Here is a 26,292-nt window from a genome sequence, read left to right on the forward strand (position 1 = left end):
ACTTGTCACTAAATTGTAGTCACTGTCTTTCACTTATAGTTTCTAGAACTTCCTTTTTCCCCTTTTATATTTTATTTTTAATTTTTTTTTGTTTTGTTTTGCTTTGTTTTATTTGTTTGTTTTTGTTTTGTTTTGTTTTGTTTGATTGATTGTTTGTTTTGTTTTTGTTTTTGTTTTGTTTTGTTTTTTTTTACATCATAGAACAGGTGATATATAAGCCTCCCTAAGTATTTTTGGAAGTCTTTTTCTGAGTGAATCAGAGGACTTCACACATTGAAGCATAAACTCATTTAATACTTGTTTATGATAGGCTTCAAGGGAGTTGACTATTGCTCTATTTCAAGTTTGAGCTTTGTTTTCATACTAAATAAAATCACCATACATTCATTTTTCGCCGAGAAAGTCTGACTTTTTAAAAAGCTATCAGAAGTATTCTTTTCTTATCGAATTATTGTATGATGTTGTTTCTAGTTTTGTATTTTCCCCCAGATAATCTGTGGTTCAATCAATGGTTGGTCATATCTCAAACTTTCCATTTATAGCAATCCTTAATACAAGGCTATGTGATTAACCTATGGTCATTAACCCCGATCTCTGTAAGGCTTGGAATGGGACGACTCAATCAGGGCCCAGTTTGTTAACTTGGTGGAATACGGAAATATATCATCAACCAATATCAGTAGGAATAAGGTCTAAATGGTTTATTGCGCCATAGTTCTAAGCCATAAGATTCCACTCTGATATTTACCATCTTTTGGAATGGTTAGTGCCAAATGGATCTAAAATAAACCATGTTTCGAATTCCCTCAAAACAGTAGTTAACAAGCTTAAATACTTTATTCCTACTTGTACACGCTGTCAAAGAACTGAAAATCAGGAACTGCAGAAAATTTCAAAAGGTAATAGGTATATCTTGTCTATATTTTTTCATAGAAAATTGAGAAAAAGACAAATGAATCAAAAGGATTTGATATTTCATTAAATAAACATAAAACAACATAACACTTAAATTGATTGTTCCTCATAATATGTAAATATGATATAAAAATAATTCTCTTATTACTGTCTAATATGCTAATGAGCACAAGTCTAGAACAATGAAGTCATAATGTTATAAAAATATTGAGATACACAATGTTACACATCAGTCAAAGTTATATAACCCTAAACAAAATAGAACATAATTCTCAAAACAAAGTTTATCGTTCATGACCATTATCACAAATGCGTATTATTGCGACATATAGTAGTAAAAATTGTTAGCTAACTGAAGACGGACAAAAAGATATAAAGACTTCTAAAAAGACGCCGAGAGTTTTTTGGTATTGTAGTGATTACTTTGTGTTACATGATTATGAAAAAGTAAATTGCAGAAACTTTTCCCGATCTTTCTATTAACCACTCAAATAATAAACGGCTAGATTGATATTTTTATAACGACTTGCGAAACATAACAAAGTAACACTGAGGTCGTCTAGGCCTCTAGGATTCCAAGCTGTTTCACTACAATATTGTTAAAATTCCATACCATAACATAGACTATACACAAAGGCTCCCAAAGGTATTGCAGAATAGATACTATACTCGTCTTTTCTATTTTCTCCCAACTATCCCCCTAAAAACAAATCAGTGATTTATATTTAGTTACGAACTTTTTCTATATTAGCAAACAAAGTATCATACTATCAAATATTTTCTCGATTGATATGTACTATTAAAAATCACTGATTTGTTTTAAGGGGGTTGTAGAGAAAAAAAAGGAGAGGTATAATGTACATTTTGCACGTATCGTGAAAGCTTCGTTTATCAGATTCTTAAGTTAGTTTTATTGGTTGTTATCATCTAATATGTATGAAGTTTTGTTTCCCAAACATTCATCATTTATTCAAATGATATTATTGTCTTCGGTGAACCTATATATTTTTTATATAAGGGGTAAGCGATTGGATTGAACAAAGTATTTTTGTCTGGTAGTTTGGTGTTTTGTAAGTGTGGTGTTTGTATGGTTTGTGTATATATAGAATGGTCATAGAATCGAATCACACCAATATTATCTAAATACACACATAATTGACGAAGTAGGCTATGTTTTTACTTCAATGTTAAAGGAGACATGACACAAAAAAAATATTTTTTCAATTCTTGGTTTGATTCATTACACCTAATATATAAATCATAAAAAACGCTCCTTGTAGTCATTTACGTCATTTAATTGAAGATATTTGCACTTTTTATATGATTTCTACAACCGAGAGTGAGAATATTGAAAAATTTGGGTTTCCAGCGAATATATACTTACAGTTGTATCAATTTAAACCATTTCAAAAAGAAAATGATAAACAATGACAGAAATATTTAACTATTACATGTATGAAGACTAGATTCTACAGAGACACGACACCACGTCTCTAGTTCATTATGTTCTGTCATGTTCGATTGAACTTTTTACCTAAAGTAAGTTAAATTCTTATTCTAAGATTTAAAATCTTCCGATCTCGATCTTCAATGATAATATATTGATTTCACCATTTTATTTACGGAACGTTATTCCTAACAAGTCAAGTGTACAATTCAGTACCCCGCTAGTACAGCTTTAGAAAAATGTGAACCTGTTTATTTTCAAAGGAAAACTATTGACCAAACTTTACGACAAACGTGATGACTTTCATTCAGAATTGTCAACTTTCCTTTCATCTGTGGCAACATCCCTTCAGCATCTGCGTATGGAGTGTTCATATCACAACTCATACGTTATGCCAGAGCTTGCCAAAACTACGCAGACTTTTTGGATCGGCTAGAACTCTAACAAATAGGCTTCTGGAGCAGGGTTATGTTGCTACAAGATTGAAGTCATCACTACAGACGTTTTATTGTCGTCATCATGAACTCGTGGATCGTTATGGTCACAGACCACCAATTCAACCAATGAGCATTTGGAACGTACGCAAAAATAGTCCTACGCAGAAATTACTCCTGTTCCTCATAGTGCTGTGAAAAAAGTTCTCATCTTATTTAAAAAAATTAAACAGTTTCTGAAAGGAAAAACATTTCTGTACATTTTATAGGTGCATTTTGCTTCTTGTGATGTGAAGCCTAATCTCCATAATGATTTTTAAATATACCCCTATCTTGTGAAAACACTGGGATTTCCCATGCTATTTATAGACCCTTCACTTCCGGTGACCAGTACTGCACTGCAAGTCTGCTAACCCCACATGCCATTCTGAGGATTGTGAGCTGACATATGTAGAATCATGCTGATATATAGTCCTCTGCAGGTTAAAGTTAAGGTAAAGTCCAGAGAAGCCATTGAATATTGTGAAATTAGCATAGAAGCCTATGGAAAGTGGAATTAGTGGTTTTTAGCCTTAAGATGAAGCCATGGCAAAATGAAAAGTTTCTTGAAATTGCTTTAAACTACTTGAAGATCTTGTTAGCTTTGCCATGAGAGGAATACACTACAAAAATCCTTCAAAATATGCATTTTTTTAAGTTATAGGTCCAAATTATGGAAAATTGGTCTTTTTGGCTGATTTTTATGTCCTATCTTGTAAAAAGTGTAGAAAATTTAGTAAAAATATCAAATATTAAACTTTGAGGGCTATATTTACCTAAATATGGTGGTAATAAGCACTTGAAATCAAGTTTTGTGTAGATTTGAGCAAAAATTAGGTTAGAAATGAGGAAAAACTCACTTTCATTACTGCGGTTAAGGCCATATCAGCATTCCCCTATGGCAACATGGAAAATCCATTATTGAGTATTTTTTTTGCTTTAGCTGCCCTTTACTGGTCATGTTTTAATGTGAAAACACTGTATTTACAAATTTAAAGCCAAATATATCACCTTTTGTGAAAATTTAAGGATTTAGGATTTTTGACATGTGATCAAGAAAAAAGGGGAGGCATGTCAGAAATAAATTTTTAAAAATAGACCAATTTCTCAGAATATGATTACTTTTAAAACTATTTCTTCATTAATATTGTTAAAAAACAAGTTGTGATTGATATTTTTTATTTGAAAAGTCAGAAAAAGTTCTTTGCAAATATTTAATGCATTTAAGTATGGTAGAATATTGTCACTTTTTTGCTCGCACAACTTGGTTACCCTATATTTAAAAATCAAATATTTAAAAAAGTGCTGGTCACATTTCACTGACACTTTGCAAATGCATTCAGTATGTGTGTAGGAAGATACATGTACAGTTATTTATTTTTTCTAAGACAAAAAGTGACTCTTTAGATGAAGCCATGGCAAAATGAAAAGTTTCTTGAAATTGCTTTAAACTACTTGAAGATCTTGTTAGCTTTGCCATGAGAGGAATACACTACAAAAATCCTTCAAAATATGCATTTTTTTAAGTTATAGGTCCAAATTATGGAAAATTGGTCTTTTTGGCTGATTTTTATGTCCTATCTTGTAAAAAGTGTAGAAAATTTAGTAAAAATATCAAATATTAAACTTTGAGGGCTATATTTACCTAAATATGGTGGTAATAAGCACTTGAAATCAAGTTTTGTGTAGATTTGAGCAAAAATTAGGTTAGAAATGAGGAAAAACTCACTTTCATTACTGCGGTTAAGGCCATATCAGCATTCCCCTATGGCAACATGGAAAATCCATTATTGAGTATTTTTTTTGCTTTAGCTGCCCTTTACTGGTCATGTTTTAATGTGAAAACACTGTATTTACAAATTTAAAGCCAAATATATCACCTTTTGTGAAAATTTAAGGATTTAGGATTTTTGACATGTGATCAAGAAAAAAGGGGAGGCATGTCAGAAATAAATTTTTAAAAATAGACCAATTTCTCAGAATATGATTACTTTTAAAACTATTTCTTCATTAATATTGTTAAAAAACAAGTTGTGATTGATATTTTTTATTTGAAAAGTCAGAAAAAGTTCTTTGCAAATATTTAATGCATTTAAGTATGGTAGAATATTGTCACTTTTTTGCTCGCACAACTTGGTTACCCTATATTTAAAAATCAAATATTTAAAAAAGTGCTGGTCACATTTCACTGACACTTTGCAAATGCATTCAGTATGTGTGTAGGAAGATACATGTACAGTTATTTATTTTTTCTAAGACAAAAAGTGACTCTTTAGGTTACAGACCACCAATTCAACCAATGAGCATTTGGAACGTGCGCAAAAATAGTCCTACGCAGAAATTACTCCTGTTCCTCATAGTGCTGTGAAAAAAGTTCTCATCTTATTTAAAAAAATTAAACAGTTTCTAAAAGGAAAAACATTTCTGTACATTTTATAGGTGCATTTTGCTTCTTGTGATGTGAAGCCTAATCTCCATAATGATTTTTAAATATACCCCTATCTTGTGAAAACACTGGGATTTCCCATGCTATTTATAGACCCTTCACTTCCGGTGACCAGTACTGCACTGCAAGTCTGCTAACCCCACATGCCATTCTGAGGATTGTGAGCTGACATATGTAGAATCATGCTGATATATAGTCCTCTGCAGGTTAAAGTTAAGGTAAAGTCCAGAGAAGCCATTGAATATTGTGAAATTAGCATAGAAGCCTATGGAAAGTGGAATTAGTGGTTTTTAGCCTTAAGATGAAGCCATGGCAAAATGAAAAGTTTCTTGAAATTGCTTTAAACTACTTGAAGATCTTGTTAGCTTTGCCATGAGAGGAATACACTACAAAAATCCTTCAAAATATGCATTTTTTTAAGTTATAGGTCCAAATTATGGAAAATTGGTCTTTTTGGCTGATTTTTATGTCCTATCTTGTAAAAAGTGTAGAAAATTTAGTAAAAATATCAAATATTAAACTTTGAGGGCTATATTTACCTAAATATGGTGGTAATAAGCACTTGAAATCAAGTTTTGTGTAGATTTGAGCAAAAATTAGGTTAGAAATGAGGAAAAACTCACTTTCATTACTGCGGTTAAGGCCATATCAGCATTCCCCTATGGCAACATGGAAAATCCATTATTGAGTATTTTTTTTGCTTTAGCTGCCCTTTACTGGTCATGTTTTAATGTGAAAACACTGTATTTACAAATTTAAAGCCAAATATATCACCTTTTGTGAAAATTTAAGGATTTAGGATTTTTGACATGTGATCAAGAAAAAAGGGGAGGCATGTCAGAAATAAATTTTTAAAAATAGACCAATTTCTCAGAATATGATTACTTTTAAAACTATTTCTTCATTAATATTGTTAAAAAACAAGTTGTGATTGATATTTTTTATTTGAAAAGTCAGAAAAAGTTCTTTGCAAATATTTAATGCATTTAAGTATGGTAGAATATTGTCACTTTTTTGCTCGCACAACTTGGTTACCCTATATTTAAAAATCAAATATTTAAAAAAGTGCTGGTCACATTTCACTGACACTTTGCAAATGCATTCAGTATGTGTGTAGGAAGATACATGTACAGTTATTTATTTTTTCTAAGACAAAAAGTGACTCTTTAGGTTACAGACCACCAATTCAACCAATGAGCATTTGGAACGTGCGCAAAAATAGTCCTACGCAGAAATTACTCCTGTTCCTCATAGTGCTGTGAAAAAAGTTCTCATCTTATTTAAAAAAATTAAACAGTTTCTAAAAGGAAAAACATTTCTGTACATTTTATAGGTGCATTTTGCTTCTTGTGATGTGAAGCCTAATCTCCATAATGATTTTTAAATATACCCCTATCTTGTGAAAACACTGGGATTTCCCATGCTATTTATAGACCCTTCACTTCCGGTGACCAGTACTGCACTGCAAGTCTGCTAACCCCACATGCCATTCTGAGGATTGTGAGCTGACATATGTAGAATCATGCTGATATATAGTCCTCTGCAGGTTAAAGTTAAGGTAAAGTCCAGAGAAGCCATTGAATATTGTGAAATTAGCATAGAAGCCTATGGAAAGTGGAATTAGTGGTTTTTAGCCTTAAGATGAAGCCATGGCAAAATGAAAAGTTTCTTGAAATTGCTTTAAACTACTTGAAGATCTTGTTAGCTTTGCCATGAGAGGAATACACTACAAAAATCCTTCAAAATATGCATTTTTTTAAGTTATAGGTCCAAATTATGGAAAATTGGTCTTTTTGGCTGATTTTTATGTCCTATCTTGTAAAAAGTGTAGAAAATTTAGTAAAAATATCAAATATTAAACTTTGAGGGCTATATTTACCTAAATATGGTGGTAATAAGCACTTGAAATCAAGTTTTGTGTAGATTTGAGCAAAAATTAGGTTAGAAATGAGGAAAAACTCACTTTCATTACTGCGGTTAAGGCCATATCAGCATTCCCCTATGGCAACATGGAAAATCCATTATTGAGTATTTTTTTTGCTTTAGCTGCCCTTTACTGGTCATGTTTTAATGTGAAAACACTGTATTTACAAATTTAAAGCCAAATATATCACCTTTTGTGAAAATTTAAGGATTTAGGATTTTTGACATGTGATCAAGAAAAAAGGGGAGGCATGTCAGAAATAAATTTTTAAAAATAGACCAATTTCTCAGAATATGATTACTTTTAAAACTATTTCTTCATTAATATTGTTAAAAAACAAGTTGTGATTGATATTTTTTATTTGAAAAGTCAGAAAAAGTTCTTTGCAAATATTTAATGCATTTAAGTATGGTAGAATATTGTCACTTTTTTGCTCGCACAACTTGGTTACCCTATATTTAAAAATCAAATATTTAAAAAAGTGCTGGTCACATTTCACTGACACTTTGCAAATGCATTCAGTATGTGTGTAGGAAGATACATGTACAGTTATTTATTTTTTCTAAGACAAAAAGTGACTCTTTAGGTTACAGACCACCAATTCAACCAATGAGCATTTGGAACGTGCGCAAAAATAGTCCTACGCAGAAATTACTCCTGTTCCTCATAGTGCTGTGAAAAAAGTTCTCATCTTATTTAAAAAAATTAAACAGTTTCTGAAAGGAAAAACATTTCTGTACATTTTATAGGTGCATTTTGCTTCTTGTGATGTGAAGCCTAATCTCCATAATGATTTTTAAATATACCCCTATCTTGTGAAAACACTGGGATTTCCCATGCTATTTATAGACCCTTCACTTCCGGTGACCAGTACTGCACTGCAAGTCTGCTAACCCCACATGCCATTCTGAGGATTGTGAGCTGACATATGTAGAATCATGCTGATATATAGTCCTCTGCAGGTTAAAGTTAAGGTAAAGTCCAGAGAAGCCATTGAATATTGTGAAATTAGCATAGAAGCCTATGGAAAGTGGAATTAGTGGTTTTTAGCCTTAAGATGAAGCCATGGCAAAATGAAAAGTTTCTTGAAATTGCTTTAAACTACTTGAAGATCTTGTTAGCTTTGCCATGAGAGGAATACACTACAAAAATCCTTCAAAATATGCATTTTTTTAAGTTATAGGTCCAAATTATGGAAAATTGGTCTTTTTGGCTGATTTTTATGTCCTATCTTGTAAAAAGTGTAGAAAATTTAGTAAAAATATCAAATATTAAACTTTGAGGGCTATATTTACCTAAATATGGTGGTAATAAGCACTTGAAATCAAGTTTTGTGTAGATTTGAGCAAAAATTAGGTTAGAAATGAGGAAAAACTCACTTTCATTACTGCGGTTAAGGCCATATCAGCATTCCCCTATGGCAACATGGAAAATCCATTATTGAGTATTTTTTTTGCTTTAGCTGCCCTTTACTGGTCATGTTTTAATGTGAAAACACTGTATTTACAAATTTAAAGCCAAATATATCACCTTTTGTGAAAATTTAAGGATTTAGGATTTTTGACATGTGATCAAGAAAAAAGGGGAGGCATGTCAGAAATAAATTTTTAAAAATAGACCAATTTCTCAGAATATGATTACTTTTAAAACTATTTCTTCATTAATATTGTTAAAAAACAAGTTGTGATTGATATTTTTTATTTGAAAAGTCAGAAAAAGTTCTTTGCAAATATTTAATGCATTTAAGTATGGTAGAATATTGTCACTTTTTTGCTCGCACAACTTGGTTACCCTATATTTAAAAATCAAATATTTAAAAAAGTGCTGGTCACATTTCACTGACACTTTGCAAATGCATTCAGTATGTGTGTAGGAAGATACATGTACAGTTATTTATTTTTTCTAAGACAAAAAGTGACTCTTTAGGTTACAGACCACCAATTCAACCAATGAGCATTTGGAACGTGCGCAAAAATAGTCCTACGCAGAAATTACTCCTGTTCCTCATAGTGCTGTGAAAAAAGTTCTCATCTTATTTAAAAAAATTAAACAGTTTCTAAAAGGAAAAACATTTCTGTACATTTTATAGGTGCATTTTGCTTCTTGTGATGTGAAGCCTAATCTCCATAATGATTTTTAAATATACCCCTATCTTGTGAAAACACTGGGATTTCCCATGCTATTTATAGACCCTTCACTTCCGGTGACCAGTACTGCACTGCAAGTCTGCTAACCCCACATGCCATTCTGAGGATTGTGAGCTGACATATGTAGAATCATGCTGATATATAGTCCTCTGCAGGTTAAAGTTAAGGTAAAGTCCAGAGAAGCCATTGAATATTGTGAAATTAGCATAGAAGCCTATGGAAAGTGGAATTAGTGGTTTTTAGCCTTAAGATGAAGCCATGGCAAAATGAAAAGTTTCTTGAAATTGCTTTAAACTACTTGAAGATCTTGTTAGCTTTGCCATGAGAGGAATACACTACAAAAATCCTTCAAAATATGCATTTTTTTAAGTTATAGGTCCAAATTATGGAAAATTGGTCTTTTTGGCTGATTTTTATGTCCTATCTTGTAAAAAGTGTAGAAAATTTAGTAAAAATATCAAATATTAAACTTTGAGGGCTATATTTACCTAAATATGGTGGTAATAAGCACTTGAAATCAAGTTTTGTGTAGATTTGAGCAAAAATTAGGTTAGAAATGAGGAAAAACTCACTTTCATTACTGCGGTTAAGGCCATATCAGCATTCCCCTATGGCAACATGGAAAATCCATTATTGAGTATTTTTTTTGCTTTAGCTGCCCTTTACTGGTCATGTTTTAATGTGAAAACACTGTATTTACAAATTTAAAGCCAAATATATCACCTTTTGTGAAAATTTAAGGATTTAGGATTTTTGACATGTGATCAAGAAAAAAGGGGAGGCATGTCAGAAATAAATTTTTAAAAATAGACCAATTTCTCAGAATATGATTACTTTTAAAACTATTTCTTCATTAATATTGTTAAAAAACAAGTTGTGATTGATATTTTTTATTTGAAAAGTCAGAAAAAGTTCTTTGCAAATATTTAATGCATTTAAGTATGGTAGAATATTGTCACTTTTTTGCTCGCACAACTTGGTTACCCTATATTTAAAAATCAAATATTTAAAAAAGTGCTGGTCACATTTCACTGACACTTTGCAAATGCATTCAGTATGTGTGTAGGAAGATACATGTACAGTTATTTATTTTTTCTAAGACAAAAAGTGACTCTTTAGGTTACAGACCACCAATTCAACCAATGAGCATTTGGAACGTGCGCAAAAATAGTCCTACGCAGAAATTACTCCTGTTCCTCATAGTGCTGTGAAAAAAGTTCTCATCTTATTTAAAAAAATTAAACAGTTTCTAAAAGGAAAAACATTTCTGTACATTTTATAGGTGCATTTTGCTTCTTGTGATGTGAAGCCTAATCTCCATAATGATTTTTAAATATACCCCTATCTTGTGAAAACACTGGGATTTCCCATGCTATTTATAGACCCTTCACTTCCGGTGACCAGTACTGCACTGCAAGTCTGCTAACCCCACATGCCATTCTGAGGATTGTGAGCTGACATATGTAGAATCATGCTGATATATAGTCCTCTGCAGGTTAAAGTTAAGGTAAAGTCCAGAGAAGCCATTGAATATTGTGAAATTAGCATAGAAGCCTATGGAAAGTGGAATTAGTGGTTTTTAGCCTTAAGATGAAGCCATGGCAAAATGAAAAGTTTCTTGAAATTGCTTTAAACTACTTGAAGATCTTGTTAGCTTTGCCATGAGAGGAATACACTACAAAAATCCTTCAAAATATGCATTTTTTTAAGTTATAGGTCCAAATTATGGAAAATTGGTCTTTTTGGCTGATTTTTATGTCCTATCTTGTAAAAAGTGTAGAAAATTTAGTAAAAATATCAAATATTAAACTTTGAGGGCTATATTTACCTAAATATGGTGGTAATAAGCACTTGAAATCAAGTTTTGTGTAGATTTGAGCAAAAATTAGGTTAGAAATGAGGAAAAACTCACTTTCATTACTGCGGTTAAGGCCATATCAGCATTCCCCTATGGCAACATGGAAAATCCATTATTGAGTATTTTTTTTGCTTTAGCTGCCCTTTACTGGTCATGTTTTAATGTGAAAACACTGTATTTACAAATTTAAAGCCAAATATATCACCTTTTGTGAAAATTTAAGGATTTAGGATTTTTGACATGTGATCAAGAAAAAAGGGGAGGCATGTCAGAAATAAATTTTTAAAAATAGACCAATTTCTCAGAATATGATTACTTTTAAAACTATTTCTTCATTAATATTGTTAAAAAACAAGTTGTGATTGATATTTTTTATTTGAAAAGTCAGAAAAAGTTCTTTGCAAATATTTAATGCATTTAAGTATGGTAGAATATTGTCACTTTTTTGCTCGCACAACTTGGTTACCCTATATTTAAAAATCAAATATTTAAAAAAGTGCTGGTCACATTTCACTGACACTTTGCAAATGCATTCAGTATGTGTGTAGGAAGATACATGTACAGTTATTTATTTTTTCTAAGACAAAAAGTGACTCTTTAGGTTACAGACCACCAATTCAACCAATGAGCATTTGGAACGTGCGCAAAAATAGTCCTACGCAGAAATTACTCCTGTTCCTCATAGTGCTGTGAAAAAAGTTCTTATCTTATTTAAAAAAATTAAACAGTTTCTAAAAGGAAAAACATATCTGTACATTTTATAGGTGCATTTTACTTCTTGTGATGTGAAGCCTAATCTCCATAATGATTTTTAAATATACCCCTATCTTGTGAAAACACTGGGATTTCCCATGCTATTTATAGACCCTTCACTTCCAGTGACCAGTACTGCACTGCAAGTCTGCTAACCCCACATGCCATTCTGAGGATTGTGAGCTGACATATGTAGAATCATGCTGATATATAGTCCTCTGCAGGTTAAAGTTAAGGTAAAGTCCAGAGAAGCCATTGAATATTGTGAAATTAGCATAGAAGCCTATGGAAAGTGGAATTAGTGGTTTTTAGCCTTATGGTGTATCCATATGCACCATGAAAACTGATTTATTCAACGGTTCATAGTTTACCTTTCCTCGTTTGTCTACCCCGGAATTGACTTGCAACTCGACGGGTGTTTCTAGAAAAGCAGAGGACGCTTACCCTACCGGTGCATCTGGTCCATGCTCCCAGTTTTTAGTGGAGTCCGAATGCTCATTTGCTTTTGTTACTTTGTATGTATGATTTTAGTTATTTTATGTTATTTGTTGTGTATGTCTGTTTTCCATTTCTGGTCTTTGTCACTGGATTGCATTCTTTTGATTACCGCTATAGCCTAGGTTCCCTTGACTACTCTTTCATTGGTTTTTTTGATGATTTTATTTTAAAACCTATAATGGTTTCGTGCTGAAGCTTCTTCGTGTTCTAAATCTTTTTTGCTATAATTAAATATTTTAACTGACCTATACAAAACAAAATATTGCTCGTACCAGAAAAGCTCCATTAAACTTGCCTAGGGTCACCTATTATAAATTGTGTATTGTGTCAAGTTCTCCATGTTAATTGTTTTATTTCAAAACTCGTAAGACAAAAGAAATGCAATTATATTTCAACTATCGAAGTCATGCACCTGCGTCGACACCTGTGTCACGGGGCGCCGAACCATGTAAAGATAAAAGAAGCCGCCCACGCTTCCTCTTGGCCATAATAACGTCTACACCGGGCTTGTTAATTGATGCAACCGAGCGGCAAAGAAAGGACGAAACACAGATTGTCACTGTTTAAGTTGTACCCTCCTGTTCAAGTCCTAAAAATAGTGTGCAAAGTAGTTGTTTCTTCGCCACGCGGGAATGTATGCCTAACAAAAATGAAAAGCTGACAGAAAACAAGAATAACTTTAGTCTTCTTACTTTTTAAACACGATTATCGAACTCATACGCAGACCATTGGACCACTCTGCATCATATATAATACAAGCTATTTTTGAAGATTTTTTCGGGCACGCGTATGCATTTTCAATGCACCCAAATAGAGATTGAAAACCAATGACGAAGCACTTCTATATATGGTAAGTGGGTGTTACTTCCGGTTTTCATTTACGCATATTAATTAGGTCGTGGTGATAACACAAATAATTCATTCTTACTCTATCTAGCGCCAACCTGATGAGAAAATGTTTGTTATACTCGTATCTAAAAATACTACAGTTTTCATAAATATAAACGTTTAAAAATGATATTTTTGTGTCACGTCTCCTTTAACGTTCAAGAATATACCTATACTCTTGGTGTATGGCTGCTGCAATTGAAGATTTTGTACTGAGCAACAAATACATATCTCCACCCACGCACCAAGATTGATGCGATAAAATCCCGCGGTTTTTTTTTTTATATAGTACAAGCTCTGACATCCCACGGCCCCAGCCTGTCAGGCCAATCAACCGTTGGACGTCAGAGCAACCTCTGACTAGCACCCACTTTTGGTATTACACATCTTGGAGTACATGTAAATTCTATATTAGCCTAACAGAAGACAGAAGTAAACGAAGTCATCTTCGCAGTTAGCAAACTTGACAATCATTCAGAATTACTGCCCAACTATAATGAAGCTAAAATGGTGATAAAAAGAAGAACAAATCCAATAGGAAGTAGAACCAATTCTAAAACATATGTTTATAGTTATAGGTGATGCAAATCCAAAGATAAGGTCAACAAACGAAGGTTGGGAAAGAGTACTGTGACATAAAGGAGTAGGCACTATGAATGAGAAGGGAATGAGGCTAGCTGAGTTTTGTGAGAAACTGAGAAACTTTGTAATTGGCGGAACCCTCTTCAAGCACAAAGTCATGCATAAATACAAATGGGAATTACCAAATGGCAGGGATAAAAATGAGATCATTCAATTTCTTATAAATGGAAGATACAAAGGCTCTAGATAGGTAGATGTCAGAACATTGCAAGGATCTGACGCAAACAGTGTTCATTATCTGGTAGTTGGCAAATATGGGTAACAACAAAATTAACGAACACTAATCCGATTCATAATCCAAAATAAATCTGGCAAAATAGATATTACACCACCGGAGAAGCTAGTACCGCAATGGTCCTGACTTGGTACAGGTACTTGAAACGAAATTGTGGGTTAAATCTAGGTTTTACAGCGCGCTAAATTTCTCTCTTCCATTGCGGCTTGACTATACCAGTGGCGATTAAACAGCATTTGCATGCTATTGTGATAATCGGAAAATCAGTGATTACATCTGCACAAAGAACAGTTTACAAAAAACAATCATTACTCATTGTTTTAGAAGAAACTGAGTATTTTTCAACCAAGGACTGATATCTAAAAAAGAATTTGGTAAGAGACCTGTTAAGACGCATTTGCTCATACCCCTGATTCGGGAGTCTGTTACGCAGATATTTATGGCGTTCAAGGAAATGAGTTGTTAGTACTTGCTCTATCGTAGCGAATCAATTGTGAGATATAAACACCATATGCCGGAGATGGGGGAACATTGCTGCACAGGTAAGGAAAATTTATGGTATTAAAATTAAAGCCGTCTCTTTTATCATAAATCTTACTGCTGAGAAGACCACTGTTGTCAAATTCGAAATGTAGGTCCAAAAGAAAGATGCAGAACAGGCTGCTTCTGTGGTCTCATTTATCTCGAGCTCTGGCGGATATATTGACGGTAACCATTTACCAAAAGAAGGGTTGTTGATGAACAATACATCATCAACATAACTGTATGTAACGTTAAAGGATTCAGCATCTTTTTAATTTTTATTCGTTACGATGTTCAGAAGAAATTCAGTATCATGTGAATATAAAAACAAATCGGCTAGGAGAGCTGAAACTTAAACTGAGCTAAAAATAAGACAGTAAAAGAGTACAAGAAAATCATACCACATAAACTCAAAATTCAGTAAAGCATTTCAACTTGATCTTAACATCTGATTTCGAGGGCTTATAGTTTAAAGATTGCACTACAGATTTTCATTAGAAGCCATTATCTGATGTGATGTATGCAACAAAAGCCCATATAAAGTCCTTGGTCCAACGAAAAATGATGGGTACCTACATAGATATTGAATAGAATGAAAATAAAGGAAGAAATAAACAGTGTAAAAAGTATCTTGGGGTCGTAACGTTACAACGACTTACGGCGTCTGAATCATCATTTAGTAGGCCAGCTTGCTTCAGATATGTCACCAGAAAAATATATTACCATATGAAAATGATTTGCGGCGTCGGCGTGCGACGTCCCACCTCGAACCATTTTATTGTCTGTTCACGCTTATTTTGAAGTAACCGTAACATACAATTCTTAGTTTGTTTTCTACTTTTAGGATGGCAGTTGTTTAACTGTTGCAGTAACGAATATTGACACGAAACAATTTCCATCCTTCATTGATTCACGGCAAACTCAGTGACCGGACGGAAAATAACATTCTAGATTTTCATCGTATCTAATTGTGAAAACATTTTTGAAAAATGGTGTTTACTGACATATACTGTTAAAGAAGCTGTATGTTGAAAAATACATAAATATTGACAAATTCAACTTTTCTTTTGTTGACTAGTAAAAAAACCAGAAAGTACCACACGTTTTCATACCTATAAATTTCTTAGAACAATGTCAGGAATAGAATTCATCTGTCTTCCTTAACTTTATACATTTCAAGAGCTTTATAACACTATAAAGGAAAGAATGCTGATCATACAAAGACGCTATGGCATATCTGAAATATTTGTCAACATTATAAAGAAAGTATATGAAGGCAAGTGTTATGTTTTAGATGATGGTAATATATCAGAACAGTTTGAAGTGAAATCTGGGGTAAAATAAGGCTGTGTCATGTCTTGCTTCCTTTTCATCATCATGATCGATTGGATAATGAAATTAACACGGACAACAACATAAATAATAACATCTAGAGACTACTGTCATGGAGGGAAGAGAAAGACTGAAAGACCCTGAAACACTTGGAATTGGAGAAGAACAAAAGAGAAGGAAAGAAATAAAAATGAATTGGACGTATGACTGAGAACTGAAGCAGTGGTAAGAGACAAGCTTCAATGGTGAGGGATGTTGAACGACCTTATAGGTCCAGAAGGGCCCAAAATATGTAAGTCCATATTCCCAGTATTGATCTGTTGCTATCAGTAAATTTAAAGAGGTCGTTACCAAAGAAAACGGATGTGCTCATCACAATCCTCGCAGGTATGATAGTTTTGTTGCATCAGTGGTGTGTATTACTATCAGAACATTCAGCTTCGTGTGGTTCTCGCTGTCTATTGCGTATACTTTTGCATATTTCGAGTGACTTACACAACTAGAACAGCCTCCTAATTCTGAAATTAAAAATTTCTCCATTCAAGTTCCGACTGCTCCATCAGACTCTCAGTAACAAATGAGCACCGAGCACTTTCGTCAAAAAATATATTAGCGTCCAAACTCTTTTGGGTGCTTGAAAATACGGTGATATGCGGTTTACAGTCAAACTTAAGCCGGTAGATTGCAACTGTATTATTGGAGAACACCAAAAACTATACATGATTTTTGGCGTTCACTTTTTAGCATTTTCCTCTTCAGGACAATAAGTTTGGTTTCTCGTTTTCTTGTTCTCTCTTTTTGTTTTCTCTCTGTATTGTTTCCGCTGCATTTGACAATTCTTTTTGATTGCATGTACATTTGTCCGAAAAAATAATACCTATGCGTGTTCTTTTTGCATGTATTGTTATCTAATTTCATTCCTAAAACATTGTGACACGACTACTAAATACACTACAGGCCATGTAAACGTGAAATTGCGATCGTGCTTCAATGTATGAGTTGACTGAAAAAAAGAAATTAAATATGACTGCTACTGAAAAGCATTCACGATCAGATTAACAGATAAAAACACAAAATAAACAAGAGGAGGTCAAGGGGTCAAAATGTCTAACATTAATCAGACTAATGTAAACAAATGGTTACCTTTTTATTTCGTGATTTTCAGGCCATTTATTCCAGCCGAACTCCGTGAACATTTTCCCACACTCTTGGTTGCTCCTAAATGATAGTTAACCATCCATAAGGGCATGGTAAGACAACTTACACAATGCGGACATTGAACGACACTTTGTGATCGAAATGGCGCTAAATTTTCCGATCTTGGCGGAAGTCGATTTGATTGGTCTACGGTTTTTCTCAAAGAAAATCGGAAAGAAATTATGCAAATTAGATGTTGCTAGGTGATGAAGACGGCCATGACAGAAAAAATTTACAATGGGAATCCCCGTAAGAAATTTTAAGAAGGCGGAGTTACAAATTCAGCGGACCGAAAATGATGTCAACCGCAAAAAATCAATGGTCGATGTATAGGCTTTATTTTGGTGAAAAAGTCAAACATATTTTTTTATCACAATTTTTTGTCCTAAATTGGGCGGGTGACCCAGAGTATACGTACCCTAAAAATATAGCATCTGAAGATCGGAAAAAAAATTGTTTGTTCCGTGGGTTTTTCTACATCAAGTATCACCTGTACCATAGCCAGTGTCTGAATTTTATAGACTGGTACTTAATAACATGCAAAGTAGCATGAATGTTGTGTGCATTTAAACCATAAAACTACATGTATACATAGACGTTTTGAAATGTTAAAATTCGTTTTAATGTCATATTCTGTGCAAAGACTTGCTTTTTGTGTCTTGTGACATTTGAGGACGAAATAGAGAAATTCGAAACATTTTTTTAATTTAAAACGAATCTATCAAATCGACCACTAAAAAGAATTCCATGAAAATGCACATCTTGAATGTGTCTATTACATGTACTTTTGCTTTTAAAATCGACAGAGGGGAAATAATGAATGCGATCAACTCAAAAGCGAATTTTCGCGTTTTCTACAAAGTGTGACATTTTACTGCGAAATCTTAAAAAACGGAAGTAATCCGTTGTTATAGGGAAAACACATTATTTTAGTACTAAAAACGTCTCGGCAAAATGAAAGTAACAAATATGAGCATTTTTGAATTATCTTTCATTGGTAACTAGACAAAAAAATACCGTCGTAATTCGCATTATAGCTTCCGAATACCGAAAAACCGCGACATTTAAAAAACGTGACACAATGCTTCATAAGCTAAAAACGGGGTATTGCGGGAATAAAAATACATGATACATTCACCCTTTTCTTTTCATGCTGCAAGGCAAATTGTAATGGAACATGGAATTAATAAATTATTTAAATAGGGGTATGATTTGGTTGTTATTTGGCTTTTTGAAACTTTGCAACAATATTACAAGATAAAGTTACATAAACGCTAACATTCCTTCTCGAATGTAGTTGGTTTACAGTCTAGTAGTTGGTTGTTGCCTATTTAACAAGTTTTCTAATGCAGCTTGCGTTAAGTATCTGCATTTGGTTTTCTTAAATTCCATTGGACAGGTGATTATTCAAAGTTTTCTTGCATCCGTTTAAAGAAATAAACCCATGAAAAATTTAAAATAAGAAACAATTATTGACCCCTTGCATCTTCAATAACAAGTATTTCTTAATTCAATAAAGTTAATATTGACATAGGATCATTTTATACTTACTTATCTACGACCTAAAATGAAGACGTCAAAATCAATGTAACGAATTGCTATCATTTTTTAATCGCTAAGATAACGCTTAAACACATAAGGCATGTAGCTCAAAACTATTGCAAAAGTATGCAAATATATTTAAAATATACACGCACGAATGGAAATACAGGCCAATACGAGGTCGTGACAAGCTATAAATTTCAAAGGATCAGACGTTTCATCGAGTAAGTAGTCAACTATTCTAATTAAGTTTGTTTTCTAAATAATTTTGAATTTATCAACTATACTTATTGTATGACTTTAAGCCTTGCATATGTATCCGTGAAGTAAAAAAAGACTAAATGCAACATTTCTATTATCACGTATAGAGATATTGTGTACTTGATCAAAACAAGTAAGAACCTCTGCGATGATCCAGGTCGATGAAAATCTGTAATGTAAAGGGTAATAACAAAATTACAGAACTGATCAAATCTAGACAGTACTTAGTCAAAAGGAAGAACAATATTAAGGTAAAAACAGAAAAGTTGGAAACCGACTTAGTACATTGATTTCAAAATGAAAATGGGTTAAACCAGGTTTAAAACGCTTTAAACCTTCCGCTTTCATCACGGTTTATTATTTCTGGTAACACAATATATATCAAATTCGACTAGTTGACAAAAGAAATTTCAATAAAGACTGGTTATGTAATATTATTGACTCTATCTTCTTTCATTTTTAATGCGGGAAAAATCGCCCACATGAAATTGTGTTTGTTTATATTTTGAGGTGAAAGTAACAGGTAATAATGTTTACGAGAAATAGGTCTACTCCATCTTAAAAAAGATCAGGACGAGAATTAAAAGAAAAAAAGGATTTTTACGTAGGTTTACATTCGTGGAAAGAACATAGTATCATGCAAAGCACAACACAGAAAGATTGTTCTTGTCTAAAATACTGCTAATAAATCCCTCCTATTACACCTTAACTTACAAGTTATGTTTGAGTTTTGCATTCATCCCATACCCCGTTGTTCCTCTTTTTAGCTCACCTACCCGAAGGCCAAGTGAGCTATTGCCATCACTTGGCGTCCGTCGTCGTTAACAGTTGTTCAAAATTCTTCTCCTCTGACACTACTAGAATAATTGGAACCAAACTTTGTATGAATGTTTCTTGGGGTATCCTGCATATAATTGAATCAGATGTGGAGATTTTTATTCGTCAAAACATGGCCGCCGTTACTAAATGTAGAAGATAAGGGTCAGACAGTAGTTTTTCGCATATATCTCCAAAGCCGTTAAGTTAAGCCAAATTCTGACACAATAAAAGTGTTTAGCATCATAAGATTTATCTGTGGTGAATTTTTTGTTTTAATCTGCTATTTTAAATGTTATTTCTGTCAAAAAAATTCCTCCTGACACTACTTGACCAATGGAACAACGAACTTGGTGTGGATGTTTCTTGGGGTATCGTACATAGAACGGTGTAGGGATTTCTGATCCGTCATATGATCAAAAACCATGGACGCCGTTACTAAAGATAGAACATATAGGTTTCAGACAATAGTGTTTCGCATATATCTCCAAATCTGTGAGGTTTAGCCTAATTCTGAGTAAATAATATTTTTCAGCATGGTGAGGTCTATCATTGGTAATTTTTTTTGTTTAAATCTATGAAGCCATTTTGGAGTTATTGCCCCTTTTCGATGTTTTTTTTTGCTATTTTTAATGTTACAATGTATTTCTTTCAAAAATCTTCTCCTCAGACACAACTTGACCAATTGGAACCAAACTTGATATGAATGTTCCTTCGATATCCTGCATAGAACGATTGGGGATTTTTGATGTATCAAAAAACATGGCTGCTGTTACTAAAAATAGAACAACGGGGTCAGGCAGAAGTTTTTCTCATATATCTCCAAAACCGTTAGGTTTAGCCAAATTCTTTCAATTTCTAAAATGATCCTTTTTATAAGGCCCACAAAAGTCTCCAGGGATCAAAGTTTTCTGACGACTCCATGTAAAAGTTGTTGCCATTGAAAGGTGAAAAATGCCAATTTTTTTTTAGTTTTCAGCTAATGCATTTGTATCTTGAAAACTATGATAGATAGAATGAAACTTTTAGTTGCTGAAATGATCCTTATGATAAGGCCTACAAAAGTTTTCGGACGACTCCTTGTTAAAGTTATTACCATTGAAAGGCAAAAAAAAATATGTTATTAGCAGTTTTCAGACAATATCTTGAAAACTACAATAGTTAGAATGAAACTTTTAATTGATGAAATGGTCCTTATGATAAGACCTGCCAAAGTCTTAGAGTCAAAATTATCGAACAACTCCTTGTTAGAGTTATTGCCCTTGAAAGGCAAAAATAAAACCAAGTGAGTGATTCTGCTCACGTGAGCCTCTTGTTGTCACTTCATCTGCATTGACGAAATTCTCTGAATAGTATACAAAGGAAATTAAGATATGTAACTTAGTAACGAACAAATTTGAGATTTATATTTTCATACAAATAGAAAATCATATGCATGTACCTTGAAAACTTTTAAAAATAAAATCTTTATTCAAGTACATATATCTTATTTGGTCTGATGTGGACTCGTAAGACAGCATACAACTCCGAATGTGTTGAAAGAATTAAATATACATTGAGAGTAAGAGCTAGATTTTTTGTTTGAAAGTTAAACATCTTAATTGGTTTACCACACTACCCAATAAATTGCTGTATTATGTTCATTCATTACAGAATGACCGACATTAGATTCTGTACTGGTTGCCTAAAGGATGGTGAAAACAATCAAGCAGAATCATGGTGTGTTGATTGTAGTGAACCCATTTGTTGGATTTGTGCTAGAGTTCACAAAAGATTATCGCCACCACATAAGGTCACTTGTTTTTCAAAGATTGAGAGTGTAACACAAGAGTTCCTGAGTATTCCTAAGTACTGTGGTCATCATTCAAGTGATAAACTCACTTTCTTCTGTTGCCAACATGATGTAATGGTATGTGATACATGCGTCACAAATAACCACAGCAAATGCAAACCTATAACTTTAGAAAAAGCGGCAAAGGGAGTCGCCAAAGGAACAGCCATGTCTGACTTAGAGAAAAGGGTTAAAAATCTAGCAGCAATTATCGAAAAGATGATCGATGATGATTTAAATCGAAAGACAAGTATTCAACGAAAAATTAGACAAATCAAACAACAAATTGTCTCATATCTAGATAAACTTGAAAGGGAACTTTCCCAAGATGTAGAAAAGAAGTGTAGTCAGCGTGGTACCTCGGCAACACTAGAAATGACACTTAAAAAAGAATTCAAATTGATTTGTAAATGGATAGCTGATTTGACATCATTGAAAGAAAATGCTTCTGAGATGCATCTCTTCCAAGTTCTTAAGTTACTAGACAAGCAGGTGAACAAAAAAGAAGAGGAAATTAAACAAACAAGATTATTGATTGTTCCTGATGTGCATTTCTCACCATCAGAGTCGGCCACAAATTTCGAGAAATTATTTCCAACATTTGGCACAATAACTGTTAACATGCCAAATGCACCCAAACCAATGCTGCGATTAAATTCACACGGCCAGACTGCCGTGAACACGACAAGACTTAAACTTGTGTCGACTTTCCAGACCTCAAAATTAGCAGAGGATGTAATGATATCCCATTGTTGTTTTATCCCCGGTCCTAGATTACTGCTCTCAGCGTTTGGCCAGAAACAACTTTTCATCTGTAATACAGACGGGACAGGGACCCAATCAATCAAACTGGATTACACACCATACAATATTACGCTGTATGACAAATACACTGCTTTGGTGTCATCAGATTCTGACTTCATACAAACAATTAATCTGAAAGACCTTAGTATTGGGAGAAAAGTAAAAGGTAGTAGGAACTGTAAAGATATCAGTTGTAGAAATGATGAAATATGGATCATGTCGGCACACAAGAAACTTACAGCAGTGGACATCAACGGCGAAGTGTTAAAGGAGTTATCAACCACTTTCAGTCCAGGGGAAATGTGTGTCCACAAGTCCGGATATATCTACTGTACTGATAAAGTAAGTCAAGTTTACGCTATATCGCCCGAGGGAGAAGAGCGAGTTGTTTACAGCAATTCTGACCTCAGGAATTCTAAAGGCGTCGCAATAGATGACCAAGGTTACATCTACGTATCTGGAGCGGCATCTAACAATATACACAGAGTGTCACCTGATGGAAAGAACAATTCTGTCATTCTAACAGAGAAAGATGGAATAAAGCGATTAACAGCAATGACCTTCAGCAGTACCACAAATGAACTGATGGCTATAAATGATTATACGTCAGTATTGATATTCAAGTTTGTTTAAGTGACCTGTACTTTGGGCTGAATGGCTCGTTGACATATATTATATAAAAGTTCGATGTTAGTCTGTGTCTTTGGAATTTTTGTTAAATTATATACAAGAAAAGGGGAAAAAGTTATATGTATTGATAGGTATGAAGCATCAAGTCTATTATTGTATTTAACTTAGCCAATTTAGCACATCTAAGTATCTTTCTTAATAAGCGGAGGAAGAAATATTTTACGAAAAACATAAATTCCGTAGCGAGTAATATAACGAGTGACTTTTTCTCAAGAAGGATGCTTAGTTTTCGACATTATTGCACCCACCTAACATACAGCTGATTTCTAAGATAATTGACCTTTAAATTTTGGTCGGACTGAAATTAATTGTATTGTACATTGTAAATTCGACATTTTCTGGTGATCATGGAGGTTTTTAAAATCACAGCACAGTCGAATAAACTGTTGCTATCATATTCCTTAAGTCATACATACTATCGATACAAGGAAAGAATTAAATGGCTGGTGGTGCCTTTCTCCTTGGTTTCAAGTCGCATTTTACTGGTCTTTGTTTTAATTGATAAATGGTGATAAGTGAACAAAAGTACACTATTCGAGGTAAGGGTACTCTTTAATGACCCTGTTCAGTTTTAATTTAATAACCGTTTATTGCTGCTATTGTGGTACTTTGTACCACCATTTTTCGTATATACAAAAAAAAATGTATGACACTTGAATCACACATGACCTAAAAAATGAAAATATCAACGGGGCAAAGCGATTTAATAATTTCAATTTTTGCTTTTATTACATAATTACCAATATCAATGACAAGAATATGGGATTGGCAAGAGTTTTAAAAAATTTCGCATCTCAAAAGTAGTGTTCGTCATTTCATAGACTAGGGAAAGATTTCTTGTTGAAATGAGAACCATTTGATGCGATAGCGAAAAAATGCTATAATAGTGTGGCGCTGACGTCGTTCGCATACAGTTGGTTCCGAACGATAACTTTCATCAATAATATTAGTTGGTTGATCTTAATATATTTTACAATAAGATTCCAAAGCACAAAAAGGTACGAGGACACAATTAATTTCGTAGTGCATTTCAACAGACCCATCTTGACAAATAAAAAAAATTCCACCGCTTCAAACTCATTCAAACTTCACCAATATGGAAACATGTATAAAAGCAGATTCCTATAAGAGTGCCACAAAAATTCACCATCATATTTTATTTTTAGCAACTTTGCTTCGGAGACCCCGTAGACATGAAAAGTGACCACTGCCAAATGTCCTAACTTTTGACCTTCTATCATAGGACCAAATCACAACTTCCACATAAAATTACAGAATGAAAAAAAACATGTAAATTTGATCCTTGCCCTACATTTCTGCAGTAAATACTAAGCAATAAAGTTTATGACAGCAAAGAAAAAAATCAGGAAGAAACACGCTAAAAAAAGAACTAAAAGTCAAGGGGAATTAATTGTGATCTCGTACCAAAAGTAAGGTTGTATTGATTTGGGGTTATACAAATTAGGGGCCACAAACAGGCATTTCGTAGAAATTAACTATATAACTCAAGGAAGAGCATATGGATAATAGGATATTGTTATATAATATTCTATACTGGTCGGTTTGGGATTGGTATTGGGGGTTAGGACTTGAATATTTTAGAAATAGGGGACCAGAAACATGCATTTTCCTGATGTCCAGACGATAACATAACTATACAGTTAATGGATCTCTTTGTAATTGTATAACAAGGTGCCATATACCACCAAATGAAAGACTGTGATTGATTTGGGAGTTAAGACGTACATTATCATTTTCGGGAATAGGGGCAAAAAGGGGCCAGAAAAAAGAATTTCCTATGTGTCCGGACAATACTAGTAACTTGAGAAAAAGTTAATTGATCCCATATAAATTTTGATACAAGGTGCCATACCGCAAAAAAACGTGATTGATTTTAGGGATTGTGAGTTGAGCCAGAATAAAGGGGACAGAAACATTTATGTTTATTATTTCTGAATAATAACTTGAATGGAAGGTTGAAAGAGTACCGCAAGGTGACAAACCCCAAAAGAAATGTCAGGATTTATTTTTTATGTTTTGATTGGAATAATTTAAGAATAAAGAGCCAAAAAGTGGTCACTTTAATTCTGGTGAAATGTCTTATCGTAATCAAAATTCAAAGCTGTATCAAGTTTGAGTGGTGAGTCATACAGCTGTTCAAGGTTCGACCTCTGCTGTCGTATCAAGCTACGTTTCTGCACGAACTGTAATCCGAATAACCTCACAGTGTTGTGATATAATATTGTAATATTTTATCGTAAATGTACATAATGATGAATATTTCTATGTACCAATGTATTCGTTTTTTATATAGAGAATAATAAAAAAAGTATGGATCATTTTGTCTGACCTCTTTTCGTTTAGTTTTGTATTGTAACGACTGCTTAAACGGTTGATTGTTTCATGGATAACACCTTTACCAAATTCTTAAGGCAGAAAAAACATAAGTTGATATTGCAAAGCAAATAAAAATTGTTCACAACATATTCTTAATTTATATAATTTGAAGTCAATCCATCTATTGAGAGCCGAGAATTTGTAGCGAAAATTTTCATTTCATTCCATGTAGTGAAAATGGCAAACTTGCCACGAAACAGGAAGTTGATATCGGAAAGCAACCAAAATAGATACCTCTCACCTAACATAAAATCTATCAAATCATTGGAAGTCGGGATTTTTGTGACGAAAATTGTCTTTATCATTCCATCTATTGAAAAAGGCCCACGAAACAGGAAGTTGATATTGGACAGCAACTAAATTTGCTTACAACGTATGCCCCATGTATAGAAAAACACATACTACATATCAAGTTAATTCATTCATTGGGAGCCGGGGTAATTGCGACGATATACAGGCGGACGTTGTGCTGTCAGCACTATGTACCGGTTTCTGTCATACATATATATTTTTTTTAAATGCAGACGGACGGACAAGGTGATTCCATTTTATTGCCCGCTAGTAGTTGATTGTGGATATTAAAATATAAGGTTTTTGTAATCATTGCCCCACATTTCAAAACGACGAAAACATCTTCCGTTTAATCTGATTGTGATATTTTTCGAACTGCCTTT

The 26,292-nt window shown here is 33.4% G+C and overlaps 1 protein-coding gene across 3 annotated transcripts; it reads left to right on the top strand.

The window, feature by feature from the left end:
- The first annotated feature begins 18,884 nt into the window (after window positions 1-18,884).
- On the top strand, window positions 18,885-23,295 carry LOC148621680 (uncharacterized). Of its 3 annotated transcripts, none has more exons than XM_088576297.1 (2): window positions 18,885-19,043; window positions 21,550-23,295. In XM_088576297.1, exons 1-2 carry the CDS (start codon window positions 18,946-18,948, stop codon window positions 23,162-23,164), a joined length of 1,713 nt encoding a protein of 570 aa, XP_088432423.1. In that variant the 5' UTR covers window positions 18,885-18,945; the 3' UTR covers window positions 23,165-23,295. The 3 variants fall into 3 exon arrangements, with proteins under 3 accessions (XP_088432423.1, XP_088432425.1, XP_088432424.1); XM_088576299.1 differs by lacking the exon at window positions 18,885-19,043 and adding an exon at window positions 19,212-19,331; XM_088576298.1 differs by lacking the exon at window positions 18,885-19,043 and adding an exon at window positions 19,577-19,684.
- Window positions 23,296-26,292: the final 2,997 nt, after the last annotated feature.

The sequence above is a fragment of the Perna viridis genome, chromosome 3 (assembly GCF_037379345.1).
Source record: "Perna viridis isolate PV_CMFRI_1.1 ecotype Kerala chromosome 3, ASM3737934v1, whole genome shotgun sequence".
NCBI classification, from domain to species: domain Eukaryota; kingdom Metazoa; phylum Mollusca; class Bivalvia; order Mytilida; family Mytilidae; genus Perna; species Perna viridis.